General features: G+C 44.8%; 1 protein-coding gene across 6 annotated transcripts in view; it reads right to left on the reverse strand.

Moving 5' to 3' along the window:
* TBC1D5 (TBC1 domain family member 5) overlaps positions 1-20,721 on the reverse strand; it is a 591,406-nt gene that overhangs the window by 256,993 nt on the left and 313,692 nt on the right. For 5 of the 6 annotated variants that reach the window (XM_027549609.1, XM_027549590.1, XM_027549600.1 and 2 more), the window contains 4 exons: positions 19,871-19,979; positions 18,321-18,410; positions 18,151-18,225; positions 17,020-17,087 (listed from right to left, as the gene is read on the reverse strand). In XM_027549609.1, the coding sequence (XP_027405410.1) occupies positions 17,020-17,087; positions 18,151-18,225; positions 18,321-18,410; positions 19,871-19,979 (342 nt within the window). The remainder of the gene's footprint in view (positions 1-17,019; positions 17,088-18,150; positions 18,226-18,320; positions 18,411-19,870; positions 19,980-20,721) is intronic. The other variant, XM_027549636.1, reaches the window with a different exon arrangement.

A 20,721-nucleotide genomic window follows, 5' to 3' on the forward strand; every position in this document is an offset into this window, starting at 1 on the left:
AAAAACTACAATATTCACTTTGTAACAAATATCCATCAACTATGAGTTTAATACCTTACTAAAAATGTAAATTATATTACATGTCAACTTGCAGTTTCATTTAAATGCATACTAACCACTCACGAGATTAAAAACTAGAGATCTCTAAGAATCAAATTGCAGGTAGCTAATTTAAACTACCCACATTTAGCAAATACCCAATCAACTGAAAACATGCATTAGGCAGACAGGGCATAGCTGTGTGACGGCGCACTGTCCCCGAGTCTAGTCTATAGCTGAAGTGCATTTATGAAGTTTCAGGGTGCCCTCTTTTTCAGAAAAGCATGACGTTCTCTAAATTGTGATGAAGAATCCATAGCATGAAACAAGTAAGGTATGAAAGATTTCAGAAGAGCTCTGAAACAGAGACAAAAGTTTATGCTATTTTCAGAATTTGGAAGAACTGACATTCAGAGAAGTTACCAGCTGAAAGAATCCGGCTCAGAAGGTAATAGGTAAGAACCGAACTGGAGAGATTAACACCCGCTCCAGTGTACCTGGGTAGTGAGCAGGGTAGCAGTACTTCCCAACCACTTTGCTAATCAATGAGTCAGAGATAGGCAGTGGAGTAAAATTCCATGAGTTTAGAGTTACACAGAAGAACCTACGAGTCATAATGTTGATGAATATACTTGAATAATAACGTATTTCCTACAACAAATACTTGATTCTTGTATTATCAAGCTTCAAGTGAGAAGGCATTCTATCTACAGGAAACAGAAATAAAAGGGAGAAAAGCAGTGAGCAGCTTCTCTAGGAATAGTGATAGGCAGCTTTGATGATAGGTTTTAAGCTTCAAAATAGCTTCCCTGACATCTGGTGTTGATTCAGGGCAGGTAATCTGAACAGCAGTCTAACCCAAATTATCACTGGGAAAGAAAAATCTGCTTTTGAAACAATAGCAAAAATCACAGAATACAGACCAAGGCTGGGATCAAAGTTGTTAAGATTTTGAAAAATCAAGAGTGACTCTGCAGTTTCATGCAAAAAGAGAAATGGTGGTAAATTCATTAAAGATGGGAGAGAGAAAAAAATTTATGACTGAACTAGAGAAGTTTCGGAGAAGGCAATGGCATTCCACTCCAGTACTCTTGCCTGGAAAATCCCATGGACAGAGGAGCCTGGTAGGCTGCAGTGTATGGGGTCGCTGAGGGTCGGACACGACTGAGCGACTTCACTTTGACTTTTCACTTTCATGCATTGGAGAAGGAAATGGCAACCCACTCCAGAGTTCTTGCCTGGAGAATCCCAGGGACAGGGGAGCCTGGTGGGCTGCCGTCTATGGGGTCGCACAGAGTCGGACACGACTGAAGCGACTTAGCAGCAGCAGAGAAGTTTATGATTCACTCAAGCCAAACCATCAGAAAGAAGAGAAAAAGGAGAAAAGAATCACAATAAATGGGAACTGAAGATGAATTCTGTTATTATAGAAAATGAGAGTCCAAGAGAAGGAATTTCTGAATTTGGCCAAAAAAGAAAGTAGAGATGATAAATAGGTGAGGATGAACTGATAAGCAAAGAGAAAGGAATATCAAAGTATTCCATGATGGGATTTAGACTAATATCATCTAACATTTTTACTTGGTAGAAACAAAGGTAATAATTCTGATTCAACTTAATTGATCAACATTTAAACTACAGGAGTTTCTCTCTCAAGATTTGTGGAGGTATTAAACAGACAAATTTTATATACTGCAAATTAACATCAAGAGGTATAAACATAATATCAAGAGGTATAAACATCTGGTGTATGCATTTTGTTTTGTAACTTGAAATAACTCCAAATTCATAGGCAATACAGATTTCATTTTAAGTTTAAAACATATTTCATTATAGAGAATTCCAACATTTATAAAGAGACAGTAATGGACGGAACCCCAGCACAGTCGCCCAGCTTCATCACTAATAATCCCTTTTACGTATACTCCTCTCTCAGAGCTGCACTTCGAAGCAAACCTGAGACATCACTAGTATTGCAGGACGAATTTATTTCTAAAATATAAAGACTCTCTAAAAACACAACCATAGTGCTACTTTAACACTATAACTAATAAAAATAATCGACTGATTAAACCAAATATGCAGTCAAATGTTCAAATTTCCCTAAAAGTTTTTCAGTTTGTTTCAATCAAGTTCCAAGAAGCATCTGTACACTGAAATTTGTTGATATATCTCTTAAGACATATTCTACAAACTTGTCCCTTTTTTCTTTCCTTGCCTTTTCTTCCCTTCCTCTTTTTCTCTCCCTCTCTCTTTTACAATGCATTTGTTAGAAAAACCAAACTCTTTACCCTGTAGAAACTTGTCACATTCTTAATTTTACTTGCTGTTCTTCCATTTTATGGAAACACATTCCTCGTCCCCCTGTATTCCCATAAAGTGGTAAGAAGGTCTAGAGACTTCAACAGGTTCAAATTCAACTTTCAACACGATCCTTCATGGAAGATATGGTCGCTTCAAGGGCACGTTCCCGAATCCTTCAGCGCTCCTCCCACACAGAGGTGGGGCAGCCTAACGCCACCCCTCTGCACAGGCACGGTCCTCAGTGACAAGCTTCTCACGAAGAGACGGCAACGCGAGCAATGCTGCCACACAGCTTCTGTCCACCTCTCCGTCTGCAAATAGCCGTGGAACTCAGACACTACGCTACTAGGAAGTCAAGCAGCCAAGAGAGGCCCTGGGGAGGTGTTCCAGCTCCAGCTCCAGAGATTGTCTCTGCCGAGTTCCAGCCTCAAAAGCCAGACAGATGGACATGCCTTCCGATGATTCTAGTCCTTAAACTTCGAGCTGGTCTGGCTACCACTACATGGAACTGAGGCAAACGGCCTGTTCAGCCCTCCTCAAGTCGGAGATTCATCAACAAAACTGATTCTGCTGTTCTCTGAAGCTTTGGGGGTGGTTTATAACACAGAAGTGGACAACGGGTACAGATGGAGCCGGGTGCCTTCATCAGGAGGCAGAGATCTTTAGGTTTTCTCTCTTTCTGTGATGACCATTGATCACTGTCTAGACTGATTCATCAGACATTGTAAGATGGTAAAACTATAACTCTATCATGTTTTCTTTCACTGTTATCTAAAATACATAATGAAGAAAAATTGACCCTTGTCAATGTTTAGTTATCCTGAAGCACAGACCACTATCATTTTGAAACAATGCTGCTGATTTCCATTACATTTACTCATGGATGCCTGTGGACACCTAAGATCTACGAATGACAAATGGCACTGATTCTGTCACGAAAGCAGTTTATGACAACTATTTTACTTGCTTTCTGGATATCTTTCCATGTGGCTGCAGGCTACGGGGGTGAATCAAGAAGTGAGAGAGGCAGGACAACAAAACCCCAACTTCAGACCAAGAACCAAGAGCCCAGGTACCTGACGGGAGTCAACCCGGAAGACCTGAATTCAACAGGGCCTGGCTGGTCATGACCCAGACAAAAAGGGAGTGAGGCAAATATCCAAGGAATATCCATGATGGAGAGTTCCTCAGACAACAAAGAGACACAAAGAGTGTTTCCTAAGCAAGAAAAGGGTTAAGACAAGAGTGAAATGACAAAGGGCTTTGTCACTGCATTATGGCACCTAATTAGGTAATTAGAAGTATTAAAACAGACAAAGCACTGGGCCCAGATGAATTACTGAAGATGCAAGTATTCAATAAGATGTCCCGAGGGAAAAAGCAAAGCCCTTGGTGAAGGTTTATCGCCAAGCAGGAGGATGGAGCCGCACCGGAGGGCTTGCAGGAACAATAACTGATGCTGTGTCCACACTTCAAACCCAGAACTTCCACCACCAGCATCCATCTAAAATTTAAAATGAGCTGATGAAAACTCCCTAGAATACGATTAAACACCAAAATAACTATAATGTCTTACTCTAGTTCACTGTTTTATTAAAGGAAAACTGAAATAAAAATCAAGCAAAAACCAGAGGGGTGAGGTGAGCCGGGATGAAAGGAGCAGACACTTTCAATTCCTGTCCTCCCTGCTTGGGATGATGGCTTCACCACGCCACATTGAACCGAATCTGCCCTCTCCTCTTTCCAGGGAGGAAGCTGGACTGAACACCCCAGCATCCTCTCCAGGGCGCCGTGGCCGCTGGGACGAGAGCGGCCATGACAGGCGACCGCAGAGCGCCCCTCCTGAGCGCATCCCACCTCAGGCGCCGCCCACATTTCCACTTCCGGCTGGACAGAGCGGAAAAGGGCATCTGGGAAACCTGGGAGGCTGCACACGGACTGTGCTGGTTTTAAAAATACACTTGCCAATTCTTTAACACACTGCCTTTCCTTCTTGGGTTGTTTGCTTTAGGGGAAGGCTCCTTTAGAGAAAGGACACTTAAGCAGCACCACGGAGAGACCCACATGGGTCGTCTAGCCCCCAGCAGCCTCCACACCACCCCAGCTCCAGCTGACACCTGACTGCTCAGAGGTCCCAGGGCCTCGGCTGCTCCCAAATGTCCAACAACTATGAAATATGTAGCAAGAGATAATGAATACAGCTTTTAATACCTGGAACTGGGCTGTTTCCTTTTTTTTTTTAATATGCCGTAGAGGTAGCTATGGGACTGGACAGAAGCTGGAACGTTGCACAGAGCCACAGTGAAAAGACTAAAGGATATGAAAGAGACGATTAGCCAGCCAGACAGCCCATGAGGCTGCCAGCGAGGGTGAAAGTCAAAGTGAGGAAAACATCGTAAGAAAAGTGGAGACAAAAATTCCTTATTGGGTACTAGCAACTCAGCAGTATCTGTTTATTTGGATATTGCAAATATACCCAATACCCAGGTGATCGGGCCCAAGAGCCTGTCTAGGCAGTGCGGAGCTGCCCCTGGGCTGTGTGTCCCTTACAACGAAGGAAAGAGGGAAGCGGAGGGAAGCACTGCTCAACACGAAGGGATGTCAAGCCCAACCTTGTCTCCTTCTCATCCTCTCGAGCCACACATGAAGCATTAAGACTCTACTTCTGGGCCAAGATCAAACATAAGACACAGAAAAGCAAGGTCGAAAGATGTAACAAAGGGTGTGAATGTAAAATTCTTTGTTAAGCTCTCAGAAAACTCAGAAGTGGCGCCTCAGAGAACCCTCCTGTCAGACAAGACACCCCAATGCCCTGGAAGGACCTAAAAAGTATGCCTGACAGAGGCTGCAGTAGTCAGGGGTCAGGAACACTGCTAAGCACCCCACACTGTACAGCAGAGAGTTAATTAGTCTAAAACATCAATATTCCCAAGGTTGAGCAACTCTATTAGAATATGTGAACCCAGAGGGCAGAAACCATAGGGGCGTATTTAATCTCCACAGTTTTCTGGGTAAGACTTGAAGCAGCCCACTCATGCTTCCATCTCCTGTTTGCTCCACAAAGTGTTATGCATACAGAAGGTGTTCAATAAGAGCTTCTTCAATTGAAAAAACAAGTGGTAAATTCAGGCAAATAAGATTAACATAAAATATTACAGACTAGCAGAAAGACCTGGAGTCCCAGGTAGTATTTCCACTGCAGCCAGTTATATTTTCTTAAGTCATTCTTTCTGAGCTTCAACTTTATGTACTTGCAAAATAAAAGGATTTAAGATGATTACCAATGACACAATGCTTATTATGGATGCCAGGTGCTGGGGAACAGCAAAAATATAAAAACATAAAACTTAAGTACTTAAAATCTAGACAAGAAAATAGATATTACACAGATATTTTTAAAAGGAAGATAATTACAATAAAATCTGCAGGGTTCTATAAAAGAATGGAAGAGGCAGTATTTTCTTTTATCAGAATCCTCAACTTCTAGAATAGTAGCTGCTACCTAGTAATTTCTCAAGTAGTATTTGCTGAATGAATAAGTAAGTCCAGAAACCTACAAACCAACCAATGAAAAATGAAAGTTAAGTCGTGAACTTGGACTGGGGTGAGAAGGCAAAGCTTACTAAAGGCTAGACCACAGTTCTGCTGCCTTTGTTCTTTGCAACGAATGACGATAAGAGCATTATGTGACTTTCACAGGCCATAAACTAGAGGTGAACCCTGATTTTTAAAAGGCATAGAAAAGAAAGCAGAAATCTGTTGTGATGACAAGGGTGTGACCCAGCCCAAGAAGACAGCAGAACAATTTCCCAGAGCCTAACAGGGACAGTGGGAGTTTGGAATCGCCGCCCAGGTGAGGAGACTTAGGCTGACTGGAGATGTCCAGGAAGGACAGTGGGGATAGGCAGTGGGACTGGGTTCCAGGGCGGCGTCTGTCACCATCTGAAGAGAGGTTTCAGCAAAGGCTCTTTCTAGTTTTCCAATGCCCCCAAGTTACACAGCAAGCAACCCCACTGCCTCATTGCCTCAAATAAAAGAAAAAACAAAAAACTTTCTAATGATACCATAAAGGTGAAAAATTGAGAAGAAAAAAAAAAAGGTAGAAATATGCACTTTAAGTGCAAGGCTCTGTCATACTGAAAGACTTCATTTTGCAGTATTTCGACAATTAAGAAAAAATTTTAAAGCAATTTAAAGCATTTATCCTTGAAATAGTAAAGTAGTGTCAATTCCAAATCTGCATGAAAGTTCCTAAAATACTGTGACTCTACTGAACGGGCTGGGCGGACGAGGAAGGGAGTACTCCGCCACCCAGCGGACTTTACCTTTTCACCTCTTCATGGTCAGTATGTGAAGCCCCAGTTTAGAAATATAAACAGTGGTAAAAGACGCTGGCTTCATTACACAGCCCATCTCCCAGGGAGAACCCTTCTGGCCCGCAGCTCGGGGCGGACTCTGCGGCCGCTGCCACCAGGCTCCAGCGGCCAGGGGCGCGGGTGCAGTCACAGCACCAAGACCGCCACGGACACACCTCCATTTTCACGCAAATGCTAGAAAAAAATTTTAACCGTAACAATATCCCATAAATTGGAACAAATATGTAGTAAGAATCTGCATGCTTACATGCAGCAGAAATGAGAAAAATACATGTCACAAACATGAGCAGTACAAGATATACATACTTCTAAATATATAGAGGGAACCGCGAGAATCCAATATTTTGCTTTTACCTTAAGAGTTGTGAAATAAGGAAGGACTACAGGCCATTTGACGGAAGAATTGTTTCTTGTGTTCCTGAAAATCTGCTTCTCCCCCTCTTTAATATTTAAGAAACACACACACAGGTTGCCGACAACCCGCGGAGAGCGGCTTGTGTTGTCGTTTTCACTTCCGCGGCTGTGAAAAAGTGCATATGTGAGGGCTGGTCGTGCATGCACAAGCGTGGACGGCGCCGGCATCAGACGGAGCCGCAACACAGCGCCGAGCACAGCCGCTCGGCGGGGTGTGCCTGCAGTCCACCTCGGGAGACTGAAAATATAAATACAAGCTGCTATTTTGGTGTGATCACACGAATGTGGCAGCTTGTGTGGTTTTTTTCTCTTTAACATTTTAACACTGGGCAGATTGTCTGCATTAACACACACCAAAATCAATTCTGCTCTGAAATTGCTTGTAAAATTTTTCTTTCCCTGAGGAATTTGGTTTTTATTTAACTAAAAAAAAGGGGGCGTGGAGGAAACTATATAAAACACACCAACATTTAGGATATCTTAACTTTGCACTAGTGTGAGAATCACTGTTGGATTAGAGAACCAGCATTATTTCTCTGAAAAATGGGAAATGTGTAGAAGATGGACTTTAAATAAGGAGGGAAAAAAAAAAAAACTTTGTAAAATCACTTTTGTACATTATTAATACAGAAAACATTCTCAAAGTAGTCTAATTTTACACTATCCACTATATAATAACTAAATTTGATCAAAAACTCATATAAGACTTGTACACTATAAAAACTGATGGAGGTTTCTTAAGGGCAGAGACAGGAAACAAAATAAGTATGTCTCTAAAAGTTCACTGTGAATAAAAAGTAAAATGCATATATTCCTATGATATATAGTACAAAAATATAACAACAATCAATTCATTTTCACAGTACTGTGCAGCAGAACTTTCTATAATGATAGAAATGTCCTGTATCTTGAGAGGGTGATGAAGACTTATTTTATTTATTCTAAATTAATTTCAATTTAAATCTCCACATGTGCCTGGGGGCTATCAAACTGGACAGTACACATCTATGGTTTTAAAGAGAAAGTTTTAGCAATTATTAATGAATCCACAAATACCAAATGACAATATAAAAAAAAAAATTGAGGAAACAAAGTCTGCTGAAATAAAGAGTCTAAAGTTTGGACCATATGGGGAATACAAACAAAAGGGATCATCGAATGAGAAGGCCGGTTAAAGGTCTAATCGTGTCTTGGAGAACCAAGTGGGACAGAGTGGAATGAACTTAAGAGTGAGCTGCCTGAGGTGCAGACGGCAAGAGCCCTACACAGAACCACAAAAGACCAGACGCTAGGGATGGTGGCCCGAGAGGCGACCAGACCAACCTCTTATCATCACAGTTACAATGATAAAAGGAAGCTAAATTTTAACCATTTAATTCAAGAGAGGCATCTGAAGAAAAGATGACACTATTTGGCAATAGCCTATAAATATGTTAATTTGCAAGTGATATTATAGACACTGTAAATATACTTTTAAAATAATCCTTGATAGATCAAATAACAGACTTCTTTAGTATATATAGTATGGAAATGATACTTTATTCTGAACTCAGTATTTCCCATCATTTTAAATAATACTGAATTTCATATAATGTTAAGCCTTTGAAGCATGGCAAAACTGGTTCAGAATGGACAGCTCAAGTTCTGAAGTAGAAATGCTATAAATTGGAAGCTACTTGATTTACCTTTTGATTATCAGTTTTTTCCCCATTCAGTAATAAAAATGAGAACAGTAACAACCTCATTAGGCTGAGATAAGGAACAATTAATTGAAATGAATACAAAACCCTTTGAGGCAAAAAAGGTTAGTAGAATAAAACAATATTAAAATTAGTTGAAAGATAATATTTAATTCAATGACATATTCAGATCAAATAAATTCTATAATGAGAAAACAACACAGCTTACGAGATGAAATTATCTTGTTTAAACTCAGACTAGAAGGCGGATAATAGTATTTTTTCAGTGTGCTTATGTTTCTAAAGATTGGAAATGTTAGAGATGTTATTACGAAAATTGAAAAACACTGATCATAAGTGGTAGGATTCACAATCAATGAGCATTAATTAGGCACCACCCTGACTCTGTAGTAAGACAGAAACGCCCCCCAGGGGTTACCACGAGGTGTGAAACATGAGACCTGGGGTGACAACCAGGTAGGTACTTTCTTCCCCCGGTATTTTCCACCCTTTATTCTGTTTCCCTCGGGGTCTTATAAGTTACAGCAACACAAGTACTTGACACTGATAATAACGTAATGAAAGTGAAAGAAATGCGGAAACTGCTTGGAGAGCACAGAACTTAACACATTAGTTTATGTCCGTGTTTCCCCGGGAGAGTACTTGACTTGTTTTCCCAAGCTCCACTGAGCAGGGGCCGAGATCCCATTGTGCGCGGCATTCAGTACTGAGCTAACATCCTCAGGTATTTACAGAGTAGCACCATTAGGTAGGCATGGCTTCCCTTGTAGCTCAGCTGGTAAAGAATCCACCTGTAATGCAGGAGACCTCAGTTTAATTCCTGGGTCACGAAGTTTCTCTGGAGAAGGGATAGGCTACCCACTCCAGTATTCTTGGGCTTCCTTGGTAGCTCAGACAGTAAAGAATCCACCTGCAAGGCAGGAGACCTGGGTTGGGAAGATCCCCTGGAGAAGGGAAGCTTCAGTATTCTTGCCTGGAGAATCCCTGTGGACAGAGGAGCCTGGCAGGGTACAGTCCATGGGGTCGCAGAGAGTCGGGCACAACTGAGCACAGCACAGTCCGCCTCAAGTAGGCATGGGGTCGTGAGTTGGGAACACTTAGACAGGTCTCCCGGATCGGAATACGAAGCTATGGGAGTTTCTCTTGTATGTCCTCTTTCCATCGTAGTACTGCTATCTTGCTCTGTACATTTTTTTAGGTCTGCTTTCTCTACTAGACTTTGTGCTTCTTAAGGACCCACACCATATTTATCTTGGCATATGCAATGCTAAGGAGACTAATATAAATGTACTGAATACACTGGCAAGTCTAAATAAACTTGAGCAATATCAAAGAAACGTAAGTAATATCATTACAAAGTTATTAAGAAAATGCCACTGGAACACAGAACAGGCACAAATTATTTCCAGTGGTAAAGACTGCTTCAGGAACAGGGCGGTGATGAACGCAGCCTTGAAGGATGAGCTGTGGGGACTCGGTACAGCAGGGGGAGCGGCCCTGGAGCAGAGGAGCTGCATGGAATGCAGAACCTGTGCAGAAACAGCACCTCTCTGCAGCCCCATGGACTGCGATCCACCAGGCTCCTGTGTCCGTGGGCTTTACCTCTGAGGGTTAAAAACTCCAGGAAAACTCCATCACAGGGAGACCCACATGAACTGAGATTCACCTCTAGAAGCTCGGCCAGGTTCCCACAGTGAGTGTCAGAGAAAAACCCCCTCAGCTATGGCATGCGGAGGGGAGGGGCCAACCTGGACAGAGGGGGAGTCTGCTTTTCTGAACGAGGCCTGCCTGCAGGGAGAACGAGTTACCCAGAGCCCAACCTGCTGAGACTCCATCGGTCCCTGACTGACCTGGGGAGAGGGAAATGCCCAGCCCAACCCCCACCACAGCCATCCTGTCCATCTAAGGGGAAGGGCGATCCGAGAAACACTGTAAAGGGCATAGTCCAGAGGCACAGAACGACTGACCATGTATCTAAAGGACACGTCCCCTCTCCCCTCAGCTCATCACATTACAAACAGCCTACTGACAGCAGCTCCTTTAACCAGGGAATCACATCTAGCTGTCATAAAAACAGAACTGAACAACAACAAAATTACAAGGCCTGAAGGTAGAAAGGACAATTGGAAGACACAGAGCAAGCATCAGAACCAAAGAAATTGCAATTATGAAGTCAGGGGTTTAAAACAAGTATGATTAATACACTCAGGGCTCTAATGGATAAAGCAGACAGCATGTAAGGACAGACAGGCAATGTAAGTAAAAAACAGAAATCCTAAGAAAGAACCAAAAATAAATTTAGAGGTATAAAACAGGGTAACAGAGAAGAATGTCTTTGATGGCAGAGAAGGCGATGGCAACCCACTCCAGTGTTCTTGCCTGGAGAATCCCAGGGACAGAGGAACCTGGTGGGCTGCCGTCTATGGGGTCGCACAGAGTTGGACACGACTGAAGCGACTTAGCAGCAGCAGCAGCCTTTGATGGGTTGAGTCATCAAGTAGACTGGAAGCAGCTGAGGAAAGAATCTGAGCCTGAGGATGTCTCAACAAAATCCTCAACAACTGAAAAGCAATAGAAAAAGACTGAAAAAAAGAATAGAACAGAGCATTCAAGGGCTCTCACGGGGATATAAGGAGAAGAGAGAAAAGAGCAGGAGAAACATTTGAAGAGACAATCACTGAGAAAATTGCCCAAAGAATGTCAGCTACCAAACCGCAGGACCAGGAAGCTCAGAAGCCACCGCGCAGGACCAATGCCCAAAGAACGACACCTCAGCACATCGTTCTCAAACTGCAGAAAATCAAAGACAGAGTTCTTAAAGGTTGGGGGGTGGGGAATGGTGGGACTTCATCTTACCTATACAGGAATCAAGAATTACATTCAACTTCTCTTCAGAAACCATGCAGGACAGAAGAAGGTGGACTGAAAAATTCCAAGTGTTTGAGAAGGAGAAACCTGCCCAACTAGAATTCTGTGTGCTACAAAACTACCCTTTAAAAGTGAAGGAGAAATCAAACTTTCTCAGACAAGCAAAAATTGAGAGAATTTGTTAGTAGACTTGCCTTACAAGCAATCATTTTAAAACCCAACATCATGCTGCCTATGAAACCACCTTAAATGTAAAGACACATAGAGTAAAAGGAAATAGTTGGAGAACAATATACCATGCTGCTGCTGCTGCTAAGTCACTTCAGTTTTGTCCAACTCTGTGCGACCCCATAGACAGCAGCCCACCAGGCTCCCCCATCCCTGGGATTCTCCAGGCAAGAACACCGGAGTGGGGTGCCATTGCCTTCTCCATGCTAACACTAGTTAAGAGATAAAAAAGGGCACTGACTAATGAAATAGGGGTCAATTCTACAAGAAGACATACAGGCCATAACAAGAACCACCTAACAACAGAGCATCACACTGCGCAAGGCAAAGTCTGACAAAACTGTGAAGAGAAATGAAAGTGAAAGTGAAGCCGCTCCGTCGTGTCCAACTCTTTGTGACCCCATGGACTGCAGCCTACCAGGCTCCTCCGTCCATGGGATTTTCCAGGCAAGAGTACTGGAGTGGGGTGCCATTTCCTTCTCCAAGGGATTTTCCTGACCCAGGGATTGAACCCAGGTTTCCCACACTGCAGGTAGACGCTTTACCCTCTGAGCCACCAGGGAAGCCCAGGAGAAAGGAAAGAATCCATTATTACAGCTGGAAACACTAACAGCCTTTGATCAGACATGGACAGAACCGGCAGGCGGCACCAGTAAGGACAGAGCTGAACACAGCAACATCATCAACCAACTGGATCTAAATGACATCTACAGGTCACTTCTATCCAACAAAGCAGGATACGCATTCTCCTCCAGCTCACATAGAGCATTCTCAGAGGCAGATCCCATTCTGGGCTATAGAACACACGTTAACAAATTTCACAGAAGAGGAATCATACGATGCTTGCCCCTAGACCACAGTGGACTTAAACTAGAAGTCAGTAACACAAAGGGAACTGGACAGTCTGAAAAGGAGCAGTGTGTGTGTTAGGGAGTCTGGATAAGCACGTCTTCTGCAAAACCAGAGGGTCACGGCAGGTCCAGACAGGAAAGTAGGGCCAAGACTAGGATTCAAGACAGGGTTCAACACATGAGTTGGATGGGAAAAGCAAGTTAATAGAGTCAAGGGAAACAGTTAGACAAGAGACTTCCAGGTGAGAGGTGAAAGGCCCCCAAACAGTGGTAACAATGGAACCGAACTGAGGAGTGGGAGAAAGCCACAATAATCCAATACAAGTCCTCAGCTTGTATCTGCTCCAGACCACCTGCAGTCCACGTCGTTCACACCCACTGCCCTGTGGGGCCGTGCCCACAGCCTCTGTCCCTGCCCGCAGCACAGCAGCCACCCTCTCCCAGGTCCCACACTCCCGACACACCCTCCAGGCGCCCCAGCCCTCCTCCCGGGTCTGCAGTCCCCTCAGCTCCTCCAGGCGCCCCAGCCCTCCTTCAGGGTCCCATGCTCCCCTCAGCTCCTCCAGGCGCCCCAGCCCTCCTCCAGGGTCCCACGCTCCCCTCAGCTCCTCCAGGCGCCCCAGCCCTCCTTCAGGGTCCCACGCTCCCCTCAGCTCCTCCAGGCGCCCCAGCCCTCCTCCAGGGTCCCACGCTCCCCTCAGCTCCTCCAGGCGCCCCAGCCCTCCTCCAGGGTCCCACGCTCCCCTCAGCTCCTCCAGGCGCCCCAGCCCTCCTCCAGGGTCCCACGCTCCCCTCGGCTCCTCCAGGCGCCCCAGCCCTCCTCCAGGGTCCCACGCTCCCCTCGGCTCCTCCAGGCGCCCCAGCCCTCCTCCAGGGTCCCACGCTCCCCTCGGCTCCTCCAGGCGCCCCAGCCCTCCTCCAGGGTCCCACGCTCCCCTCGGCTCCTCCAGGCGCCCCAGCCCTCCTCCAGGGTCCCACGCTCCCCTCGGCTCCTCCAGGCGCCCCAGCCCTCCTCCAGGGTCCCACGCTCCCCTCGGCTCCTCCAGGCGCCCCAGCCCTCCTCCAGGGTCCCACGCTCCCCTCGGCTCCTCCAGGCGCCCCAGCCCTCCTCCAGGGTCCCACGCTCCCCTCGGCTCCTCCAGGCGCCCCAGCCCTCCTCCAGGGTCCCACGCTCCCCTCGGCTCCTCCAGGCTCCCCAGCCCTCCTCCCAGGTCTGCACTCCCCTCAGCTCCTCCAGGCTCCCCAGCCCTCCTCCAGGGTCTGCACTCCCCTCAGCTCCTCCAGGCGCCCCAGCCCTCCTCCAGGGTCCCACGCTCCCCTCAGCTCCCTCAAGCCTCCCCACTGCAGGTGGGGTCAAACCCAAACTCCTAGCCGTGGTTGGCGGAACAGCCCACCAGACATCCCTACCGCCACCTCCACCCCCAGCAGGCCTGCTGACCCTCAGCTCACTCTCACTGAAGACTTGGCATCAGCTGCTCTCTCAGCCTGGAAGGTTCCTCCTCCAGATCACCACGTTGCTGGCTTCGTAACATGTTTCAGCTCAAAGAGGACCTTCTCAGAGATGCCCTTTCTGACGCCTCTCCTAAAACAGCCACCTGTCTGGCTGTGTTTAAGATTATCGGTTTTGATTTCTTCACAGCAGTCACTGCCCTCTTCCATGACTCTCTGTATCTACACGGGCTTATGTCTCACTCCCCAGCACCCCGCACTAAAATGTACATCCCACGACAACAGGAAACTCGTCTGTCTTCCCCACCACTCTGATCTCCCATGCAGTGGACGGGTCTGAAGCACAGAAGACAGACAGTCAGTCAAAACCACCCAGCTCTCTTACAGCCGCTGGTGAGCAGTCAGGGAGCCGCGCTGCTCCTGCCTGCCGCCCACTGCAGTATGAGCTGCAGTTCAGACTGGGCTGAAAACCATGGATTTGGGATCATGAAGTGCCTTCTAAAGGCATCCCAGGTACTGCAGCGTCAAGATTACGCCTGCCCATGCAGAAGGCGCAAGAGACACACGCTCGATCCCTGGAGTAGCAAACAGCAACCCACTCCAGTATTTTTGCCTGGAAAATTCCATGGGAAAGGAGCCTGGGGAGCCACAGTCCATGGGGTCAAAAAGAGTCAGACACGACTGAGCGCACACAGCGCCTTCTACAGAGGGAATGCAGCCTGAAAGGTTAACAGTAAGATTACTCAAGCTATTCAGCTTTTATGATTAGCAGTTTGGTGGCTTTAAAAAAAGACTGACAGCCTTACCCTACAAGCTAAGTTACTTGCCACAGAATTTACAGAGAGATGGCTAGGAGACTTCCTCAAAATGTGAGGTGAGACATGGGAGAGACTTCTGGGGAAGGAGGTATGAACCTCCCCCACCCAGAGGGCTTCTCTGCATCTGGGCTTTGTAACCTGAATTAAAATGCAGCAGTGGAGACAAATTATAAGGAAAACAATTGTCATGTATGTGTGTTATACACACAGACACACATACGTTTCTGTAAGAAAAACACACAGAATATAGCTTTTGAGAAATAACATTTCCCACATAGCAAAGCAGAAATGTTTGATCTAAGGAACCAAAATGCTGAAGGGGCTCACATCCCACTTATCGCTTGGTTTTGTGTCCGCCCTTGTCTCCCCTTCTCTTCTGCTCCCACTCCCGTCAGCAATCTGGCCTGGGTGTCCCGGTGTGGGACCCTGTCCAGTGCCGCGTGCCTCCACTTCCATTTGACAACAGCGGAGACACTCACACTCTTCTTACTGGCTACTTCAAACGTAAGCTACCAAGTTTTCTAAGATGACTGCCTAGCATTTAAAAGAGAGGCATCGTTACTGCTTGGTAAACTACATATACCGTGCATTCTGCTCTTATGAACCCTGTTTTCTCACCACTGATTACCCAGCTAGTTACTAAAGCGACGGGTGAGGAAGTTTATCCTTTTGTTTTATCCAACAAATAGTTACTGAGGGCCTCCTGTGAACCAAAACAACGGCACTCTGCCTTCTGAAACCACTGGCGAGAGACCAGCACCACGGCCTGACTCAGGAGGGTAACGGCCCCGAAACTGCTTGCCCCTGGTCCTGACCAGGCTCACCCAAGTGCTCACACTTCCCACCCCAACTCGCCACCACGGCCGGTTATCAGTGGTGCTGCTGCTCTCTGAACCTATGGCCCCTCTGAAGTATTTCCATTTTAAAGCAGAAAATCTCATTTGTTAAATGGGTAGTATGCCCTTAATGCAAGTCCACATCGTCTGATCATTCTGTCTGGGGCCTGGAGAGAGAGCAGTGTCGGAGCCAGGGCCCTGCCTGTGCGCCCGGCGGAGCAGGACTTGAACCGGAGTCGGGCAGACAGGCAGAGGCTCGGGGGGCTGGAAGGCGGCCCTGGAGGTACGGGCTCGCACACACCGGGCTCATCCCAGACCCTGGTGAGGGGGGGAGCTCGGCTGATACTGACACAGCTTAAAATGGAGACACATCTAATTTACTACACTAACAACATGTGAATCTGTAACTATGCCATGAGGTGGTCAGTCTTATCTCTGTTTTGCAGAAATGAACATCTAAGGGAGAAAGACCTTTGCTGAAATTACTTTGTCCAGGACTAGGACTAGAGCATACCTGGCTAGAACTTACCCCAGGCTCACCCACACAAGTTCCATGTGCTCATCACATGACCCCCAAAAAAGTAAGGTCCAATACATAAAAGTTATAGAAATTAACTATATGCTAGATAAAGAGCCACTTCATATAGTAAATATTGAGATTTGGAGTTGTTTGCAAACTTGAATGGTGTCAAAAGGAACAGAAGTAAAAGGGGGTAAAAATATACCTGTCATATAAACAGTAATTTGATTAGAAAGGGATTCAAAGGTGTAAAGCAAAAGATAATTTTTTTCTAGCAAAACCAGTATTAAGACTACAAAATATAACCTTAGTTAGAAGCACATGACTTCAAGCAAGTGTTGGAAACTGAAAAACTGATTTAAACATTTAAGTATTTCTATATTATTTTAGTATTACCAATATTATAAATGTGATATTTTGACAAAGGGAACACAAAAGTCTATAATTTAAGAATAAAAAGTAACTATTATCATCAACATTTGGCCACAATAACTATTAACACAAGTGGAATACTACATTCAACTAAGGCTCCTCTGCAGAGTGTATAGTTTGCTAAACTTTCAGAGGTAACAGCAGTCTGAATCACTGAAGGTAACTTGTAAATAGCTCTACATACGTTCTTTTGACGTCCTGTTCAATCATTGACCGAAGTTCTTTATCCTGGAAGAACTTGTTCCAAAGACTCTGAAATAAGGAAAGCAATTTATTTAAAACAATACTGCACCTTTGCTTGACTTTTATGATCTCAATCTAATGATTCAAATAATTAAAATTTATCCTTCTCTGAGTTATGATTTCACATTGCAGATAGAAAACCTGGAACTGGAAAGTGTTTTATTAAAATCTAGTCTAATCTCAGAGACACATAATCATTCTAACATTAGTTTTTCCAGTGATATTACTGTGCATATTTAAATTTTTCTACTATCTACTTAAAGTGAATGATACTTTTACTGCTAGACATCTGCTGCTACCCCTAAACAACAAAGAGGTCACCTGAACTAGAGGAGGACCACAGGCCAGCGGGTCCACTGGAACCTGACCTGCACTGCCAACACAGAAAGCTATGTCAGGTTTTCTACAGAGCTTTGGTTTCATAATCGCATAGATTTTTATCTATTTCTTAAAATATGAGCTTCAAGTTTTAAAAATTGCTTAATATTCACAGACTATAATAATTACACATACGAGGAAAAAGAAATGTTAATTTTATACAGAAAATGTGAAACAAAAAAACGTCCTTCAGCACAGAAACAGGAACTGGAGAAGCGACCCAGTGCCGCTGAGGGCTAACACGGCTCGTCCTCACCGGGACCTGAGGGAGGAGGGCCTCATCTTTTTCATGATCTTAAACCCTGTTCGAGGGTCACCGCTCAGCTATCTCCTTCCGGAGAGCTGTCCTCGCGGGTGCGGCCTTCTCACTCCTGAGAGAGGGAGGCTCTGTGCACGGCGGCCTCTCCGGCCCCGCCGTGCCCTCCTCTCGGTTCTCGTCTCGCTGACCCTGAGCGCTCACAGCCCCAGGGCCTCCCCTCCACCGTGCCCGTGTCCGGAAGCAGCCCACGGCTGCCCCCAGCGCTGCATGCACACAGCAGGGAGTAGCTCCCACCCGGCTTTAGGTGGACTGACATGGGGTGAAAGCGTCATGCTACCGGTGTAGAGTGACACTGCCTCCATGCTGACTGATAATGAGACACAAGCAGCTCTGGTGGGCAAGAGCGGCCGAGGCGCGAATAAACACCAACTTTACCCCTTCGTCCTGGGAAAGGGGGTTATTGATCATCAGGTCTTGCTGGCCAACAGCCTTCCTAGGGTTTGTGATGTGCTGGAAAGAAAGAAAACACACACGCAAAGGTCAGAGGCCGCTGGCCTTCAAAGCCTAATTAAGAAAACAGTTACGTTACTTAAAGCACAACTTACTATTTCTTTAACGCTGCTATACCATGCTCTTAGTTCTTTAATTTTACTTATCCACTGACTTTTATCTTGAGGAAGAACACAAAGAAAAAGCTGTCAAAAAAAAAAAAAACAGGAAAACTTTTATGAAAATCCTAAGAAAACATGAAACTACGCCAAAGGGCATCACTTGAAAACTGAAGACGATGCATTCGTGGTGCTGCACACTCATCACCCTTCCAGCTCGCACTTGTATGTGGGGTGTGTAAGACATATATCAACCTGGACAATCGCAAAAGTGCACAAAGGCCAGGGAGCAAGATTCTAAAAGATACACCACAAGATGGAATCCATCTCCTCTCCAGAGTTACAGTAAAAGTGAACAAGGAAAATTCATGAAGGTTCAAGTTCACTCTGTTCTACTTTCTTATATTTAGGGGGGTGATAGAACGCATTAACAAGCACAAGGTCCAATTTGTAGCATCAAGGTTTCCAAGATCTGTCTTCAAACAAGCAGGTAATGGACAGAGAGGAACAATTTGAGGACAAGCCTGAGCAGTGAAGTCATTCCTTTTACAGCAGAAAATGCAATTTACAACTAGCAAGCAGTTTACAAAATTAACAAGCATTCTCAAAAAGACAAATTTGATTTAATTTAGTTTAATAAAACATTAAAATAAATCTGGATTTGAGTTTATTTTTAGCAAAGGAAGGAGACTCAAAAAGTTAAACAACATGGAGCCAGGGGGTGGGGGTGGCAAAGCCTCCTGTGTAAACATCCAAGCAGCACGACCCCGCCTTCACTGCCAGCACTGAACAGAAGAAAAATGCACTTTAATTATTAAACCTAAATTATTAAATTTCAAACTGTCTAATACATTATGTGTTCCTTGCTGTCTTCACTTGCCGGCTCGCCTGCTCAATTTATGCAGATGAACCCTAAACAACTTTCAAGAGAAGTCGTTTAAAAAGTGAGTCTCAATCTAAACTGATTCATTCTGAAAGAACAAAAGGGGACAGATTTCTAAGCCCTGAGAGACACTGAAGGTCATCATTACCCAGGGGCTCACCAATGGCCTTCCCTTGAAGGAAACTGACCTAATTCCTCTCCACTTCTCCTCCTCGCTGCCCTTCACTGTGTCTCCAGTACAGAAAGTATGAAAGTACCTTTCCTGTCTGCTATTCGTGAAGAAACAAAGGTGGCTGACTGCATGACAGCACCCGATATAACAGGAACCTGAGAACAGTCGCCCACCACGCCCTGCCCAGCGCCAAGGATTTCTGCAAATGCCTCAGGGGACCCAGAAGGCTTTGCTTGAGTTCCGCACCATCAAATGGGATGAAAAGACCGGTATTTCAAATGACTCCTGTACCATCGCCAGCTATCCAGGACTAAGGCGCTTGCTCCAACCTTATAAGCAAATGTCCTATGAAAGATAAACCTAGATGCCAAAGCTTCGCGAGTGAAGCCTCTTGGAAAATTCAGTGATCCCCCGCACGGTGATCTTCCAGGGCATCAGGTAATGTGTTGATAGACTGCAGCCGCAAACTGTAAATAAATATTTTCTTCTTACCTTCCAGCAAATGCTGCGGAACCTGCTGCTTCTCAGCTGCCCATTAATCCCCTTCTGCCTTATTGTTGCCAAGTAATTGTTGTTTACAAATAGTTCTTCCCATTCTTTCCTAGATGCAAGAAACCAAAGCGTGGGGATCCTTTTGTTAAAATCCTTCTGCTTGGAGAGGAGTGCTACAGGAATTTAATTTTAAATAAGTCTCAGAGATGCAACTTTTAAAATATATATATCTAGTTGTCTGTTTCTGAATGCATGGCTGTCTTTTTGGACAGAGTTCTCCTGTAGATTTAATGAATATGTAGATCGCTATAATTATGCCAGCTACTGAAATTCATAATGTCTATGGAGGCTATTCCACTGCCTTTTAAATGCTGGTAGTGCAGTTCAGTGAATCAACAAGAAAAAAAATGAATATTAATACAAATATATGACTGCTTTAGACACTAACAAAGATATACCTGCTTCAAAAATACACAACCAAAATTTGGATCACTGATTGATCATATTGGCTTCTCACCTGAAAGATCTCATGAAATCAACTCACTTCTCTTTCACGTAAGGCTGGGCAGTTAAACAGAATAGAAGACTATTTCCTTTAATTTTTAGTACTATTTACTATTGAAATCTTTGCAACTTCTTTCTACACGAACAGTTTTAAAATTTTAACAGGTGCAGGCAAATGTGAAAAAAAACCAAAAAAACTGAAAAGCCTCACTGTGAAAACTGTGAAAGGCAAGCTTGAGTACCTTGCCGTACCTATGGCTGAGGAGACAAACAACTGAAGTACGCCTCCCAGGCACGCAGACACCAGGGGCTCAACACCTGTGCCTCATTAATATACAAGCAAATCT

This window comes from Bos indicus x Bos taurus, chromosome 1, assembly GCF_003369695.1.
Source record: "Bos indicus x Bos taurus breed Angus x Brahman F1 hybrid chromosome 1, Bos_hybrid_MaternalHap_v2.0, whole genome shotgun sequence".
Classification (NCBI taxonomy): Eukaryota; Metazoa; Chordata; class Mammalia; order Artiodactyla; family Bovidae; genus Bos; species Bos indicus x Bos taurus.